At 47.1% G+C, this 18,912-nt stretch overlaps 1 protein-coding gene across 1 annotated transcript in view; it reads left to right on the top strand.

Moving 5' to 3' along the window:
* Positions 1-18,912, top strand: part of VIPR1 (vasoactive intestinal peptide receptor 1) — a 122,606-nt gene that overhangs the window by 31,005 nt on the left and 72,689 nt on the right. Inside the window, exon 2 of the mRNA XM_079946954.1 lies at positions 8,221-8,317. Coding sequence (XP_079803080.1) covers positions 8,221-8,317 — 97 coding nt within the window. The remainder of the gene's footprint in view (positions 1-8,220; positions 8,318-18,912) is intronic.

Raw genomic sequence — 18,912 nt, 5'->3', positions numbered from 1 at the left:
TACCTTGCCAACAAAGGTCCCTATAGTAAAAGCTATGGTTTTCCCAGTAGTGATGTATGGAAGTGAGAGCTGGACCATAAAGAAGGCTGATCGCCAAAGAATGGATGCTTTTGAATTCTGGTGCTGGAGGAGACTCTTGAGAGTCCCACAGACTGCAAGAAGAACAAACCTATCCATTCTGAAGGAAATCAGCCCTGAGTGCTCACTGGAAGGACAGGTCGTGAAGCTGAGGCTCCAATACTTTGGCCACCTCATGAGAAGAGAAGACTCCCTGGAAAAGACCCTGATGGAGGGCACAAGGAGAAGGGGACGACAGAGGACGAGATGGTTGGATAGTGTTATTGAAGCTACCAGCATGAGTTGGACCAAACTGCGGGAGGCAGTGGAAGACAGGAGTGCCTGGCGTGCTCTGGTCCAGGGGGTCACGAAGAGTCGGACACGACTAAACGACTAAACAACAACAACATATATGACCTTAAATTTTTTATTTCAGTTGGCTGGAAATGAAAAACAAAAACCAGGAACAGGGAGTTAGATAAAATCACTATAAATTGCTGGGGAGTGTCAGAGGTTTAATTTGAAATCAAGTTTGTTGGTGTCTATTCCAACCTCTCTCATATATCATGGATGTTGGCTCATATTATGGACGTACGATCTGCATTGCTTCTTTGGTACTGTTGCTGCAGGTTTGTCTCAGCCTTTGGCTAGAACAACAAACTTCTATGTATGTAGCTTTTGCCTGTTTGGCGCTTCTCTTTTCCAAGACTGCTTGCTGCCTGGAAAGAGAGGGGTGTGTTGATACTGCCCTAGTTAAGCGTCTGACCCACTTGTGGCAGTGCCTGTGGGGAGATAAGGATGCGAGAATGTCATCTGACAAAGCTGCCTGTTTTCGTCGCACTCATCCAGAGGAGTGTGCTTTTCTTAAGTGGATCAGAAAACAGAAGGAAAAGTAAATTGGGAGGGAGCAGCAGAGGTAGTTTCATCTGTTGGACTACAACTCCCATCATTCCTGACCGTTCGCCACAGTGACTGGGGCTGATGGGAGTTGGAGTCCACCAACATCTGGAAAGCCACAGGTTCCCCATCCCTGCCTAGAGGGGTAACAGCAGCTGTGACCCAGTACTATCTTCTGGAATCGATTTGGTAGGAGTGGAACAGTGTCCCCTAAATTCCAACTGTCTCAGGTGACCCAGAAGAATTTGATGAAAAATCACTGGAAAAGTCCAGGAGAATGATCACTCTACTTTAAAGATGTAGATTGCTGATAGCAGCCACTGATGTAGATCCAGTCCTTTTCATTTTACTCAGTCATAGAAAATCATCTAGCCCAGCCCTCTATTGTTCATTTTATTGATAAATTTCTATCCTACGTTTCCTCCCAAAAAAAGCCGAGAACCTTTGCCTTGAACCCAGATTGTTCAGAGTCTAGACCAGGCATCCCCAAACTCGGCCCTGACCAAGGAATGATGGGAACTGTAGTCCCCAAACAGCTGGAGGGCTGAGTTTGGGGATGCCTGGTCTAGATTAACTGTCTCATGCAATAAATCTGAGAGCTGACCCATTGCTCTTTTGCTCAGTTACCCCTCAATGAATAAAGCCCAGAGTTGAGCGACTGCAATTTTGCTCAATTACTTTCCTGTAAAAGGCAGTTTGGAAATGAACCTATTATTGAGATCTGCCTAGTCTAAAAGGAAGGAGTTTTGTTGGGCTTTCCCCCCAGAAGAGGTTGGATTCCAGCCTCCTTTTAACACTCGGGGAGGGGGAGCCCCCTTTTCTCTAGGCTATAACATTATTTACCAAGGTTCTTGTGAAGCTAGTCAACTATGTACTCTCTTTTTTATATATATAATTTTTTTTATTAAACTTTTCCATAAAATCTCCAATCATACAAAATTCCACATCACATATTTTAACTTATTGGACCTCCCTCAACTTCTCTGACAATCATTCGTAGTTAAATTTCTATCGTCACATTCCTTAATTTTGATATTGCCTTTAAGTACAATATTTCTGTCCTCATTTACATTCTTGCAATATTCCTTAATTTTTCACAAAGCTTCTTTAAAACACACTAGCGTTGTATGTTCCTCACATACAGTTTTCAAATATTCTCTAAATTTCCCCCAGTCAACTATGTACTCTCAGTAGATCATACTTGCCACGACGGCTACTAGCCATTTCTTAATGGTGACCTGCACTATTCATAACACAGGAGTATTCTTCACAACTGTGAGTGGGGCAGTAGGGGGTTGTAAGTGAAGACAAACAACAACAATTAACTATAAAGCTGTTCACTCCTCAGGCTGCACAGATAAAGCATTTTGGTAACCAGTGTGGTGTAGTGGTTCAGAGCTGTGGACTCGTAATCTGGTGAACTGGGTTCGCTTCCCCACTCCTCCACATGCAGCTGCTGGGTGACCTTGGGCTAATCACACTTCTCTGAAGTCTCTCAGCCCCACTCACCTCACAGAGTGTTTGTTGTGGGGGAGGAAGGGAAAGGAGAATGTTAGCCGCTTTGAGACTCCTTCAGGTAGTGATAAAGCAGGATATCAAATCCAAACTCCTCTTCTTCTTCCGATTGTGTAAAGTATAACTGATATGAATTCTACAGGATGTGGTAGTAGTGTGTGAAAACGGTCTAGATCCACGGATTCTCAGGCATGCACCTCCTGATGGTGGAGATGTCAGGTGTCATCCTGGCACCCAGATATCTTCACTGATGGCCAGGTGCAAAATGCACCTGGCAAATTCCAAACATTGCAGAGAGGGAGTCTCTCTCCCAACTTAATATGGTGGTGCCGGGGACTGATCCTGGCCCCTTCTGCATGCAAAGAAGATTCTCTACTGCCAATCCGCAGCCCGGCTCCTACAAGATTAATTGAGTTGTAAAGGCACAAATCTGGGAGAAACTGCAAGGCCTTTCAGAGGATAAAGTCCAAATTCCAAGCGACGGCGATAAACTAGACTCTGGTTACCCGAGAGACAGCAAAGTATGTGTGTGTTTTACAGTAGAGTTTATGGACAAACCCAGTGTAAGCGAGCTCTAACTTTATAGGCACTGTTACAAGCTGGTAAGCCCAGATTTGTTATGTTCCATTTCAGACATGATGGTCTCCCAATACTATACTTTCTTCAGCTTTCAGTTTATGCCAGCAGCATGAGCTTGCAAAGTTAATGTGCTCCTTGCCCCTGCAGGCTGATTTCTGTGCTAAGATGTGCACAAAACTCAGGATAGTAAGAGGGTGGCAGATTGGGTATCTGCGTGTTTGGCTTATCTGATGGATGGGGAGGAGTAGTGAGAAAGTGGCTGCAAGGAGGAAACCAGGGGTCAGCAAACTTTTTCAGCAGGGGGCTGGTCCACTGTCCCTCAAACCTTGTTGGGGGCCGGACTATATTTTGGGAAAAAATAATGAACGAATTTCTATGCCCCACAAATAACCCAGAAATGCATTTTAAATCTCGATTTCTTATTCTTCCGGTAAGTTTCGCCATTTCTGCATATTCCATAAGTTTTTGTATCCATTCTTCATTTGCTGGGACTTCTTCTTCTTTCCATTTTGGGGCAAGTAACATTATTGCCGCTGTAGTTGCATACATAAATAAATTTCTATACGATTTACATTGGTAGTTCTATCCTTTTTTTTTTTTTTAATAAATTTTTATTAAAGTTTCAACAAATTTTATAGTAACACAAAAAGCAAAACATCACAACAACAATACAAACAAACAATACAAAACAAAAATCAAACAAAATTAAAAGGTTCAATTCTTGGTTTCATGTAGCTTTCTTTCCGGACTTCCTCACATCTCCCTTTTCTGTTTTCAAATTTCCAATTTAGTTTCAGCAGATTTTTCCCCTATTTTAACCAGATTAATATGTCTTAATTTCTTTTAAAGTTAACCATTCCTGCTGCTAACCCATCTTTTTATCTTCCATCCTTAGGTTAACTAAACTGTGATTCTCTTATTTGTTACTAATGAAACATCTTTGCACATTCCTTCAGCTTTGTCACTAATGCCACATTGTCTCAATATCCTGCATCATATTAACATTCATACAGTTTACAATGTTTTTGCAGATAATCTTTGAATTTCTTCCATTCTTCTTCTATTTGTTCTTCTCCTGTATCTCGGATTCTGCCAGTCATTTCTGCTAGGTCCATACATTGGTAGTTCTATCCTTATAGCAACCTAAGGTGTATCGGTCTAATCCAGGCTTCCTCAAACTCGGCCCTCCAGATGTTTCGAGACTACAGTTCCCATCATCCCTAACCACTGGTCCTGCTAGCTAGGGATCATGGAAGTTGTAGGCCAAAAACACCTGGAGGGCCAAGGTTAAGGAAGCCTGGTCTAAATGGATAGTCTGGGAATCTGGAGGTTCCTCAATCTCACCTACTGTGCTGGTTCCGATGGTTAACCGTGAGACAAGGTCCAAAGTCGAGGGTGCGGTATGGAGGCAGTCTGTCAAAGCTGAAGCTGGGTCCAAGGCAGGGAGTCAGGTGAGGTCAGGAGCTCCGGCAGAAGAGCAGGACAGGATGCAGGCAGGAACAGGCTACCAACAATGTTGCTCCCGCAACTTGGGACTGGGGCTGGCTTTTATCTGCCCTGAGGCATAGGGCGGCCCCGATCCTCTAGTGACTCACCTCTCCTGGCCTGCAGGCAAGCACTCCTCCTGCAGGAACTTAGTTCCCTCCGCCTCTCTGCCCTGAGCCTCTGCAGCTCAGAAGAGGCTGGAGGGTTACCGGACCCAGAGGCAACCTCAGCTTCCTCTGACAGGGCTGGGAGAGGAGCACCTGCAGGCAATGGGTCCTCCATCAACTCAGGGGCCAGAGCAGACTCAGCTGGTGCCTGCTCCTGAGGATTCAGCACAGGTGAGGACCCTTCAGGCTCAAGCCGCAGCCCCGGCTCAGCTGGTTCTGGAGGCGGGGACTCCTGTGCAGGCTGGGATCCCTCAGGTTCAGCATCCGAGTCCGAATCCCAGGCCATCACACCTCCATGCTAGCCCCTCTTTTGCAAGCTGAGTTGCACCCAAGCCTCCAATAGATTAGTATTCTGGTTCTTCTGACTGCAGTGTTTTTCTTATTGTTCTACATGCATGTTCTACATGATTCAGAAGAAGTCCAAACAGCCACTGTGAGTGGTAGGCACACAGGCTTGTGATGACCTTCACAGCAGAAGGCCAGGGGGGACAGGGCAAACTCACCCTTTGTATGTGATAGTGTGTCTCCTTTATATTCCCCAATCCAGCTGTAGCCACATTTCCAAAAATATATATTTTTTTTTATTTTAAGTTGTGCCAGAATGCAGGTGGGAATGTGTGTTTCAATGTGCATCAGAATGTGCCCTGCATTGTTTTCAAAGGCATTCAGAATTAGGTGTGGTTTCCAAGGTGCATTGAGATGCAAAAACCAGTCTGTGTCTGGAATTCCTGATCTAGCCAGTGCTGACACGCACAAAAACCTTGCTGACCTTCATGCATCTCCTTATCTGGTTTGGAGCAACAGATCTCTTGTATCAGATCAAGAGTCTATTTTGCACGTTTTTCCTAGCACCAAGAGTATTGCTAGCAGTCTCCTCCTGGAAATATCACTTGAGCACAGGAATAACGCTTGGCGATGCTTGCTTCTCAATCTTTTCTGCAAATCCAGTCTGGTTTTTTTTCCATTCTGATTGAGCATTGCACAGGTATTTCATTTATGTAAATCATTCCAAAAGTAGGTAAAATGCTGGCATCGGCTTAAAAACCCTTCTTCCCTGAAGACATGATATAAAAAACACAGTACCAGTCTGTTAAAATCTTCAAGATTCTGTTTGACGTGGGTAGTCCTAACCTTCCCTTTCCGTCCGTATAAGGGAGCTTCTCAATCTTTCATTTATTCAAATGTATTTACTGCCTTTTGAGCTCTCAAGGCAGTTTGCAGTGTGGTGATGTACTTAAAATGCTTGAGATCAAAGCTGAAGGAAAGTGAAAAGAGGCCGGAAGATAATATCACCTGAAACAAGCCACAGCATCCGCGATGCACATAGTGTTTTGTAGAATAACATCAGTGCTTTTTTTCTGGGCATATTAAGCTAAGGTTACCAGATTTTTTTCAATGAATCCAGGGACACAATCAATCAATCAATCAATGCTACACTTGGGGAGCAGCCCCATCCCAACTCCTACTTGCGTGTAAGCAGGAGGGGGTGGGGATCCCTGAGCTGGGAAGGGAGGCTTCCCGTTGCCTGCCAGATCCCTGCCCTCTCCTGCTTGCACACAAGTAGGAGTTGGGAGGCTGCTCTGAGAGGCAGCATGAAGCCTCCCTTCACAGCTTACTTGCTGGGGTCAGGGAAGGTGGAGGCAGCCCAGAAGCTGCATCTTAGAGCCCCTGCAACACCATCATATGGGGACTTCCAAGCAGCTCCTGAAGCCAGCCAGAGCCAACCACTCCGGGCTGCTGAGACTGCCGCCGCTGCATTTCCCGGGGACATTAGATGAAATTCGGGGACATTCCAGGGATGGAATTTGTCTGGAGACTTATTTGCAAATCCGGGGACTGTCCCAGGGAAATGGGGATGTCTGGTAACCCTATATTAAGGGTACACAGCACTGGCACTTTTTCTTTAAGAAAAGCACTGGTTAAAAGTATGGCACTTACTGTAAGAACTGTATGTTGAGTACCAGCACCTATTTGTCTAGAACTTCCGGGTCATGTGGCCAGCAGGACTAAGCCGCTTCTGGTGAACCAGAGCAGCACACGGAAATGCCGTTTACCTTCCCACTGGAGTGGTACCTATTTATCTACTTCAACTGTGTGCTTTCGAACTGCTAGGCTGGCAGGAGCTGGGACCGAGCAACGGGAGCTCACCCGTTGCGGGGATTCAAACCGCCGACCTTCTGATCGGCAAGTCCTAGGCTTCTGTGGTTTAACCCACAGCACCACCCACGCAGCATTCTGAAAATCGATCACAACCCAGCCAAACATTAGCCCTCCTATTGACTTCCCAAAGAGAGAGAAAGCCCTAGGCTCTGTCAGTTATGCTGGCCACATGACTCGGAAGCTGTACGTCGGCTCCCTCGGCCAGTAAAGTGAGATGAGCGCCACAACCCCAGAGTCGTCTGCAACTGGACCTAACGGTCAAGGGTCCCTTTACTCTTTACCTAACAATTTTGCTCCTGGGCAACAACCCCGGTGCGCGCGCGCACACACACACACACACACACACAGCATGCTGTACCACTGCTCATGGGCCTTATCTACATTTAAGTTTCCTCTGATTTTTTTTTTTTTTTGGATAACATTTTATTAATTTTCCAAAAATAACAATACATTAAAAGAAAAGGAAGGAAAAAAACAAAACATCGTAAACAAATTTTAAAACCATAATTTTTTGCTTGACTTCCCGCCACTCCCCCTTTTGGCTGCATTGATTAGTACGTCCAGAAAATCTTATATTCTTAACTATCTAAGTTTAAACCTTCTTCATGTTATTACAAGTGACATTTAAAAGTTATACTAATGTAAAAATCTATACACAAAGCTTGAAGAGTATGCATTAAACATTTGCATATACACACACACGCACACACACACACACACACGAATTCCGCTTTCTTGGGTTTCAAGTTAACTACTTTGTCTTGCATAGTTAAATAAACACATTTAAATTTCCTCTGATCTTTCCGGAGACAGGATTCCTGCATTGTAGGGGGTTGGACTAAATGACCTTTGGGTTCCCTTCTAACTCTGTGATTCTAGGTCCATGCTTTTAGGCTCCATGTCCGAGCACCCTTTCTTTTTTTGCGCTTGAGCTTTCCTCGAGAAAACGTGCTCTTTAAAGCTCATTCGGAGCAAACGTCCGCTGAAAACCCAAATTCACATTTGCTCTGATCGAGTGCTTAAGAGGTGGGGGGTTGCGAGGAAAGCTGTGGGGTGGGGAGCTTCACTCAGAGTTTTTAAGTGCAGGCCTGTGCCTGGAAAGAGTGGAGCAAAAGTTAACTGAATGTGTGAATGTATGAACATAGCAGTTCCAAAGTCCTGGGTCAGTTAAGGCGTGTGTTTTTTTATATGATCCTGCTGTATTAACACAGGAGTTTTATTGTGAATGTTTTGTTCTTCTGACAGTAGCTGCCCTGAGAATTTTTTTAATTGAAGGACAGCTTGTTTTAAACAAACAGACTCAATCCGTGGATGAGGGTTAAAAAAAATAAATCTCTTTTTCTCTCTGGCCTCCCTGCAGGTGTCAAGCATGTCTCCCGAATGTTCCATCATGCTGATCATTGAATCCGAGCGCGACAAATGTTTTGAGCACTCAGACTTTGATAACCAAACTTTAGGTAAGAATTGGGGTTTTAGAATTTTAAACAACCCTTCTGCTTTCTCTGTATCCTCTCCGACTCAATCTGTTTTGTTTATTGATTGATTTAATCTGTTGCATTTTTATCCCAACTTTTTCTCCAAGAAGCTCGTAAGTGGTGTACTGTATTTTTCACTCTATAAGACGCACCAGACCACAAGACGCAACTAGTTTTTGGAGGAGGAAAACAAGGGGGGAGGGAATCTGAATCTCAGAAGCCAGAACAGCAAGAGGGATCGCTGCGCAGTGAAAGCAGCAATCCCTCTTGCTGTTCTGGCTTCTGGGATAGCTGCGCAGCCTGCATTCGCTCCATAAGACGCACACACATTTCCCCTTGCTTTTTAGGAGGGAAAAAGTGAGTCTTATAGAGCAAAAAATATGGTAAATCCTTTTGGAAGGAGGTCGCTGGAGGCTTAGTGTGGTGTTTTGCAACATTCGGGTTTATTTGCGAATACTGAGGCAGAAGCACAGCTTAAACAGACACCCAAAGCCCATGTCAGAGAGAAAGGTAGCACTCTGATAAACCGCTAATCAAAAACTCAGGTTTTCTGAGTCTTAAAAAGGTAAAGGTAAAGGTACCCCTGCCCGTACGAGCCAGTCTTGACAGACTCTGGGGTTGTGCGCCCATCTCACTTAAGAGGCCAGGGGCCAGCGCTGTCCGGAGACACTTCCGGGTCACGTGGCCAGCGTGACATCGCTGCTCTGGCGAGCCAGAGCCGCACACGGAAACGCCGTTTACCTTCCCGCTGGTAAGCGGTCCCTATTTATCTACTTGCACCCGGAGGTGCTTTCGAACTGCTAGGTTGGCAGGCGCTGGGACCGAGCAGCGGGAGCGCACCCCGCCGCAGGGATTCGAACCGCCGACCTTTCGATTGGCAAGTCCTAGGCACTGAGGCTTTAACCCACAGCGCCACCTGCGTCTGAGTCTTAGTCTCACTCAAACAGCAATCTGTTGTCGGCTTTCGCCCCATTCAGAAGACTTAAAGAGGAGGTCTAGCAGTTAGTTTCCATGGAAACTCCTCACCTATAGCTTCACTAACAAAAGGATGCATCTGACCAAAGGCTAGGCAGTAGTTTGACCAATTTTAAGCAATTCTTCTGGTCCTATTAACTCTCTCCTGCCCAAACCTGCAATCACATTTATTAGGCTAAAGAGCCAGACCAAGCACAGCAAAACTACAAAAACACCTAGTGGTCAGTTGATGAGGTGGTCAGTTGATGTCACACACGGATCCCCCACAATATAGAAAACAAGCATGTCAGAAAGAAATTACAGTGATACCTCAGGTTACAGACGCTTCAGGTTACAGACTCCGCTAACCCAGAAATAGTACCTTGGGTTAAGAACTTTGCTTCAGGGTAAGAACAAAAATCATGACGCAGCAGCAGGAGGCCCCATTAACTAAAGTGGTACCTCAGGTTAAGAACAGACCTCCAGAACAAATTAAGTTCTTAACCTGAGGTACCACTGTATTCTCTCTGCCAGGCTTGTCTTCTCTGCATAGAGGGAATATTTATTTTTATTTTTATGAAGGCATTTGGTCATGTGAGCCACCCACCACTACAGTCTGAAGCGGCACATCCCAGATATAGCTTTGCCACTTCACTGAGAACTAGCCCCTTGCGGGGCTGTTCCTCTGGCTAAAAATGGCTGCCGCAGCTCCGAAACCAGTGTCATGGGATTCAGTCGCGTTTGAAATCCAGGATGGAGGTTCAGGAGAGGGTGGGCCCCAGGTGTGAGCTCTGCAGACAGAGGGGACTTTTCAGGTCCAATTGTTGAGGCAGGTGTGTTTAACTTGCCTTCCCCATGTTCCACTTCAGAGTCACCGAACGAGTTCTTTCTGTTTAAAGGAGGCTTAAGGAACGGGGCAAGTTTGAATGCGGCATAAACAATCGGCTCTGTGAGTTGGCCTCAGCTAACAGGGAGCATTCACCCTTTCTTGTAGTGCAGAGATTCATTTCACTTGAGGGGGAAAGCAGATAACCTTTCTGAATTTAGCAGCCTGAAAGGCCAGCTTTAGGAATATATCTTTCCAGAACACTCTCCAGATCTGGTCTTCCTTTGTGTGGTGTCTGAAGAGAGTTGGGAAGGGGGAATTGGGACCAATTAGCAATTCTCCCTCCAACTAAAAATAAAAATGTTCCTACTCAGGAATCTCCTTGACTCTGAGGCTGGCAATTGGTCCACTTAGCCCAGTCTTCTACAACCTTGGGTTCTCAGTTGTTAGACTACATCACCCATCATCCACAGCCATCTTAGGCCAGTGGTCCAGGATAATGGGAGTTGTAGTCCAACACCTGGGGTTCAAATCTGTAGTCCAACGCTGTTGCAGTCCAGTGTTATCTCCTCTGACTTATAATGGTTCATCAAGATCTCATGCGAAGGGCTTCCTCAGATCCAAACGAGGTCATTCAGCATCCAAAGCAAATGCTCGACTTTGGGGTGGATGGACTAGTCCAGGGGTCAGCAAACCTTTTTAGCAGGGGGCCGGTCCACTGTCCCTCAGACCTTATGGGGGGGCTGGACTATATTTTTTTTTGGGGGGGGGGGGAGAACGAATTCCTATGTAGAGCCAGTGTGGTATAGTGGTTAAGAGCAGTGGACTCCTAATCTGGTGAACTGGGTTAGATTCCCCGCTCTCCCACATGCAGCTGCTGGGTGACCTTGGGCCAGTCACACTTCTCTGAAGTCTCTCAGCCTCATTCACCACACAGAGTGTTTGTTGTGGGGGAGGAGGGGAAAGGAGATTGTTGGCCACTTTGAGACTCCTTAGGGTAGTGATAAAGCGGGATATCAAATCCAAACTCTTCTTCTTCTATGCCCCACAAATAACCCAGAGATGCATTTTAAATAAAAGGACACATTCTACTCATGTAAAAGCATGCTGATTCCCGGACCGTCCACGGGCCAGATTTAGAAGGCGATCCGGCCCCCGGGCCTTCGTTTGCCTACCCATGGGTAGTCTGTTTCCATCCCATATCAGCTGCTGCGTCTTCTGCACGTTAAACACACACACACAAATACACAATTGCATTGTACACAGTTCCCCCAGAAAATGTGCATTTCTCTCTCTCTGTATATTTAACTGAAACTGCATTGCAAAAACTAGAGGTGTGCGTTCAATCTTTCTGCGTATATCAGTGAAGGAACCACAAATTGGGTCAGTTGTCTTTAAATAGTCGCTCTGTGTAGACGGTACTTACCTAGTAGAACAACGAATTGACTTCGTATAAGGAAGTTTCCTTTGTTCCTATTTAAAGCAGTCCCTTTGCTTGGAAGTCATGAGGGCTGGAATATTATGCTGTTTTTAGAAGAGCAGCTACAGGTCAGTGGGAAAGCATCAGAATAATTTATTTGTTTACGCTGTTTATAGGCCCCCGGACATCATGTGCCATGCACACAACCCCCCTGTACTTCCGCTGTCCCTTCACAGAATCATAGAAGTGTAGATTTCAGGAGTGCTCTGATGGTGTTTCCTGCTTGGCAGGGGGTTGGACTCGATGGCCCTTGTGGTCTCTTCCAACTCTATGATTCTATGATTCTATGATTTGGAAGGGACCCTGGGGGTCATCTAGTCCAACCCCCTGCTATGCTGGATTCTCAACTAAAGCAGCCATGACAGATGCCCAGCCAAACGTCTGAGGAAGGAGAGTCTACCCAGAGCCATCTTAAGCATATGCAGCGGCAAGGTGCAAAGATTCTCCCAGCTCCCCTAGGTTGCCCAAAGTTGTCAACCTTTTTTTAGGAAATACCATATTTTTCACTCTATAAGACCTATAAGACGCACCAGACCACAAGACTCACCTAGTTCGTGGAGGAGGAGGAAAACAAGAAAAAAAATATTCTGAATCTCAGAAGCCGGAACAGCAAGAGGGGTCTCTGCGCAGTGAAAGCAGCGATCCCTCTTGCTGTTCTGGCTTCTGGGATAGCTGCGCAGCCTGTATTCGCTCCATAAGACGCACACACATTTCCCCTTACTTTTTAGGAGGGAAAAAGTGAGTCTTATAGAGCAAAAAATACGGTAGATGTTTACCTTTAGAACGGTTGTGGGATGCAAGGACTCACAGCGCCAACCAACGGGGGTGCCAGCACTCCACGCACAGGTGTGTATGAAGGTGGAGGATAAGGATTCCATGCTGGGGGGGGGGGGCAAAATGTCGGGCAGCACAGTCAACGTGCTTTCCACCCACTGCCTCTCCCCCTGCACCGCTGCATGGTGGCAAACTGTTTCGGCTGTGCGCGCAGCGCCCAGAGCGCTGTGTAATGTTGTGGGCGCTGTGCAACACATCCTGTTGTCACACCGAGCCGCCCACAACAGAGCCCGCGGCACTCCAATGGGCTCTGCTCCACTCGGCTGTCAGCGCTTGCCCCAGCTGCATAGAGGCTAACTGTTTCGGTGCCATGCCTGGAGCACCGTGTAATGTTGTGGGCGCTGTGCAACACATCCTGTTGTGTCCGCCAAGCTGCCGGTTCCTTTATTGGCTTTTCCGCTGTCGGCGCATGCTCCCCGCACCACCCAACGTGGGGTGCCAGTGCAGAAAGATCTCCGGATGGGATCAGCACGCTCCTATTTGTCGGGTTTCGTTGTTGCTGTCGGTGCACGGCGGATCCCGTCCGGAGATCTGCTGCCACTTGCATTCCCCATCATTCTGCGCTGGCACCCCAAGTTGGGCGGCGCTGGGAGCATGCACCGATAGCGGAAAAGCCAGCAAAGGAACCCACAGCGTGGCGCACACAACAGGCTGCGTCGCGCAGTGCCCACAACATTACACGGTGCTCCAGGCATGGCACCGAAACAGTTAGCCTCTATGCAGCTGGGGCAAGCGCTGACAGCCGAGTGGAGCAGAGCCCATTGGAGTGCCGCGGGCTCTGTTGTGGGTGGCTCGGTGTGAGTTCGGGGGTGAGCGTTGGAATCCTGGGAAGAGCCGGCCACAGCAGAAGAGCCTGCAGCGCTCCAACGGGCTCTGCTTCACTCGGCTGTTGGCGGCTCTTCTCCAGACTCCAACACTCAGCCCCAGACTCTTAGCCTGGTGCCCCTGAGAGCCTGGTGCCCGGGTGCCATGCACCCCTAGCGCCAATGGTTAAGACGGCGCCACCACCACCCTAGGGAGTCCCGTCCACTGCCGAACAGCTCTGACTATCAGAAAGTTCTTCCCAATGTTGAGTCAGAATCTCTTTCCTTGTAACTTGAATCCATTGCTTTGAGGCCTGCTCTCCCTCAGCCTTCTGCAAAGCCCCATGTGGCCTGCCGTCCAGGCATCTTTGATCAGTTCCAACATGCCTGTCCTTTGCACATACAGTGCCCCTTGGCCATGGCAGCGAGCACGAAAATCCTTGCAGTCCCAAATCTAATAGAACAGCTTTGTAGGCAGATACGTGTATTAACTGCTGCAGCCGCTTGCATCCTGTGGCCAGGTGGGAATATCGGTCATTGTTTAAAAAGCAATTTGTTGCCTTTGGCTAATGAAATGAAGGGTGTCTTTTTTAAAAAAAAAGAAGGAAAGAGTCAGACATAATCAGTACAAACTGAAAAGAACATTGGATTTAGAAGCCCTTTTATCACTTGCATTGATTAAAGGTGATTAATCTGCTTGGACATGTTTGATTAGGCCGCTGACTAGTCATTACTCAAGACCAGCCCTCCGCAATGCCTCATCCATCATTCCTTTACCTCTGGACGCTAAATATACAAGCTGTTTCCTTCTATGAAGCAGGAAGAGCTGGCTGTGATGGGCGGCTTGCAGAAAGCAAACGGGGAAGTCATCGGTTTGGCTCAGTTTATTGCTAAGGGCGAAGACATACGAATTTTTTTAGGCGTGGTAGTTTGGTGGTGTTGTCACTGCCCTCCAAGAAAACCTGTTGCCTGTGCCTTGCAGTGAGTGTTAGCTGCAGGATTTGTGCTCCTTCAAATGTTCTCGGATTCCAACTCTCATTGACCCCAGTCAGCACAGCCAATAATCTAGAAATGTAGTTCATCAGGACGTGGAAAGCTGCAGAGTCCACTTCCCCATGCGGAAAAGGAAGCCAACTCCTGGGGTTTTCAGCTGCCATTTTAAAATGTGCTGTATTAGAGGAAACGGTTTGTTGAAAAAAGCATTTCTGAGAGAATATGGTGGTGCTGACAGGTGTGGGCACCCTCGGTCCAGTATACCTGAAGGAGCATCTCCACCGCCATCGTTCTGCCCGGACACTGAGGTCCAGCACCAAGGGCCTTCTGGCTGTTCCCTCGCTGCCAGAAGCCAAGTTACAGGGAACCAGGCAGAGGGCCTTCTTGGTAGTGGTGCCCGCCCTATGGAATGCCCTCCCACCAGATGTCAAAGAGAAGAACAGCTACCAAACTTTTAGAAGTCATCTAAAGGCAGCCCTGTTTAGGGAAGCTTTTAAGGTTTAATAGGTTATTGTATTTTAGTGTTTTGTTGGAAGCCGCCCAGAGTGGCTGGGGAAACCTAGCCAGATGGACGGGGTATAAATAATAAAATTATTATTATTATTTATTATTATTATTATTATTATTATTATTATTATTATTATTATTATCTGTCCTCACAAATACTGACTGCAGCGGAGATGGCCAACGTGGTGCTTTCAAAGCATTGTAAGAACTACAATTCCCATCAGCCCCATTTAGAAGGTCATGCATGTTGGAAGCTGTAGTCCAGTGGTAAATGGCGCAATGGTGTTGGACTGTGAACTGGGAGACCAGGGGCAGGATAAAACAAGCTTGCTCCATCTTCCATGTGACTGCCCTTCAGATATTTGAGGACAGCTACCCTATCTCCCTCTCAGTCTTCTCTTCTCCGGGTTAAGCATTCCCAACTCCCTCAACCGTTCCACATATGGCTTGGTTTTGAGACCTTGGATACCTTCCTCTGCACACGTTCCAGCTTGTCAGTATCCCTTCTTGAACTGTGGTGGCCATAAATGGACACAGTACTCCAAATACTGGCAGAAGAGAGCAGTATTATTACCGGTACTTCCCGCTATACTCCTGTTGATGCAGCCTAGAATAGCATTATTGAGGGGAGGGCATATCAAAGCCAGATAAACAATATGGCAGCTACTCATCCACATGGGTGTAATCTGATTATCTCATTTTAGCTAATCAATTTCCTTCCTAATCACTCATTCTGTTAATACACACACAAACCATAACAAGCTTTTTCAATCTGTTCTGGCTCATTTGCTGGGCTGCTGGCTGCTCAGGCAAAGTGTCCCCCGCTCTGCATGTTTCCACAAGCACAAAACCACCCAGCATGGCACTGAGAAGTAAAGTGGAGACAACGGATCAGAAAGCGACTGGGGTCTTGGGCAGCCTGGTCTGATTCTTTGAAAGCTCTGATTGCTTTAACAAATTGGATGAAGAAAAACCTCTAGGGGGTAAATATTAGAGCAATCAGGACGATCACTGCAGCTCAGGAGAAGCGAAAGGAATTGGGGGCGCGAGGTGGGGTGAGTCACAAATGAAGCAAAAGGGAGCACAGTTTCATTTCCCTAATGGGGTCCGCTGCCGTAGCTTCTCAGCATTGCTCCTACAGTAGTGAGGCGGTAGAAGCGCCTGGTTCTGAAGGCTTGGGATTTTCTCATTAAAACATTAAAGCAGGGGTCAGCAAACTTTTCCAGCAGGGGGCCGGTCCATGTCACTCAGACCTTGTGGGGGGCCGGACTATATTTTTTGGGCGGGGGAAACGAATTTCTATGCCCCACAAATAACCCAGAGATGCATTTTAGATAAAAGCACACATTCTACTCATGTAAAAGCATGCTGATTCCCAGACCGTCCGCGGTCCGGATTTAGAAGGCGATGGGCCCAATTCGGCCCCCAGGCCTTAGTTTGCCAACCCGTGCATTAAGAAGATGGAGGGCTGCCAAGGGTGTTTTATGACAGTATTGTGGAATAGAGTTGTCATGCAGAGACATTGCCAGTGTTCGAGGGCATGAGCCATCAGGCAAAATCCAGTGGATTCCCGCTCACCACTGAATCATAGAATCGTAGAACTGTAGAGCTGGAAAGCATCCCCAAGAGTTATCTAGTCCAACCCCCTACAATGCAGGAATCGTCTACCCAATGTGAACCAGTGTGGTGTAGTGGTTAAGAGCAGTAGACTCGTAATCTGGTGAACCAGGTTCGCGTCTCCGCTCCTCCACATGCAGCTGCTGGGTGACCTTGGGCCAGTCACACTTCTCTGAAGTCTCTCAGCCTCACTCACCTCACGGAGTGTTTGTTGTGGGGGAGGAAGGGAAAGGAGAATGTTAGCCGCTTTGAGACTCCTTTGGGTAGTGATAAAGTGGGATATCAAATCCAAACTCTTCTTCTCTTCTTGAACCCATGAGCCTGAGATTAAGAGTCTTGTGCTCTACCGACTGAGCCATCCTCATTCAAATCTCAATAAATGGTCATCGCGTTATTCCAAAATGTGTACTCGGTGGTTTTCTTCCTTGGTCTCCTTCCCTCATGTATTCGATAAACAGTATTATAAAAAGAGAAAGGATTAGATTTTCCTTGGGCTGCTCTGAGTTGACATGTTAGCTTTCCAACTAATGCCACCAGGGCCGTCTTAATCGTTGGTGCTAGGGGTGCACTGCACCCGGGCACCAGGCTCTCAGAGGTACCAGGCCAAGAATCTGGGGCCTAGCATTGGAGTCTGGGCAAGAGCTGCCGACAGCCGAGTGGAGCAGAGCCCGTTGGAACGCCGTGGGCTCTTCTGCTGTGGGCGACTCTTCCCTGGACTCCCAACGTTTGCCCCAAACTTGCAATGAGACACCCACAGCAGAAGAGCCCGCAGCGCTCCAGCGTTGGGTGGCGCTGGGAGCATGCGCCAACAGCGGAAAAGCCACCAAAGGAACCTGCAGCTTGCGCATGCAACAGGATGTGTCGCGCAGTGCCCACAATGTTATACACCGCTCCGAAACAGTTAGCCGCCATGCAGCTGGGGAGGAGGGAGTGGGCGGACGGCACGGTGACTGTGCCACCCGGCATTTCTCCCCAGCATGGAACCCACACCCACCTTCCTACACCCCGCAACCATTCTAAAGGTAAACAACTATAGTCATACCTCATGTTACGTCCGCTTCATGTTACATTCTTTTAGGTTATGTCCCGGGGCAACCCGGAAGTACCAGAAAGGGTTACTTCATGCGTATGCGCAGAAGCGGCAAATCTCAACCCGCGCAGACGCGCCGCTGTGGGTTGCGTTCCTTTCTTGTTGCGAATGGGCCTCTGGAATGGATCCCGTTTTCCTGTTTGCAACCAGAGGTACCACTTTATTTCCTTAAAAAAGGGTCAACAACTTTGGGGTCCCCCCCCAAAAAAAGGCTAACAACTCTGGGCAACCTAGGGGCACCGGGCAGATCTTTGCACCCTGGCGCTGCATATGCTTAAGACGGCCCTGAATGCTACTCTCCAGCCTTGAGCATGCCATGATTTGTTATTCAAACTTTCTGCTGACTTCTGGCATGTGGCTATCTCTAACAGTGCAAGAAAGCTAATCTTTATCAGTCATCTTTTGGTTAAGATAATCCCCCAAACCCCAATAATGCAAATGCAGGAAAAATGCTAGCCATCGCATTGTAGATTGAACCTATTTCAATGGAAACCTTCGACTTGTTGTTGTTGTTTAGTCGTTTAGTCATGTCCGACTCTTCGTGACCCCTGGACGAGAGCATGCCAGGCACTCTGTCTTCCACTGCCTCCCGCAGTTTGGTCAAACTCATGCTGGTAGCTTTGAGAACACTGTCCAGCCATCTTGTCCTCTGTCGTCCCCTTCTCCTTGTGCCCTCCACCTTTCCCAACACCAGGGTTTTTTCCAGGGAGTCTTCTCTTCTCATGAGGTGGCCAAAGTCTTGGAGCCTCAGCTTCAGGATCTGTCCTTCCAGTGAGTACTCAGGGCTGGTTTCCTTCAGAATGGATAGGTTTGATCTTCTTGCAGTCCATGGGACTCTCAAGAGTCTCCTCCACCTTCGACTAGAAAGACCAAATAAGATTATAGTTCCATTTTCAATCCCTCATCTAGTCATCTCTAACGTGGAATTTGCTTTTTTCACAGCTGTCGCACTCTGGCATGACATCTTCATCCAACTTTATTCACTGCAGCGCTTGAGAGAGCCTCTGTCTCCCCAAGCTGTAACACACAGCGAAGGTGTATAAATCCAAAACATTTGATCATTTCCTTCCGACAATGATTTGCAGAAATGTATTCTTGAAAGGGTCTTGTCTTGGAGATCCCAGCAAAGATTTCTTTGTTGTGATTTCCTTTCTGCCAGTCTTTGTCAAAAACGCACCACGTGGTGCCATTCAGGAGGGGAGATTTAGCAAAGCAAAGAAAAATATTAAAATAATAATAATAAAAGCTGTCAAGAAAGGTTAATGAGTTTTCAAATGTGGCATCTGCTCTATTCTTCAGCTTGTAGCGCGGCAAGATAAGAAATTAATTAATGCATCCTTTTGCTTCCTCTGAGAGGGTAAATTCTTGCCCTTTCAGTCTGGATGACGGCAAAACCGCCTGCTGGGGAACCGAAAAATTAATCTTTGAAACTTTTGTGGAAGTTGCATTTGAAGTTCAGAAATGCCATTTCCA

The sequence above is a fragment of the Podarcis cretensis genome (genome assembly GCF_951804945.1).
Source record: "Podarcis cretensis genome assembly, chromosome: 12".
NCBI lineage: Eukaryota > Metazoa > Chordata > Lepidosauria > Squamata > Lacertidae > Podarcis > Podarcis cretensis.
The sequence above is the reverse complement of the archived record's forward strand: the minus strand, read 5'-3'. Positions and strand labels throughout refer to the sequence as shown.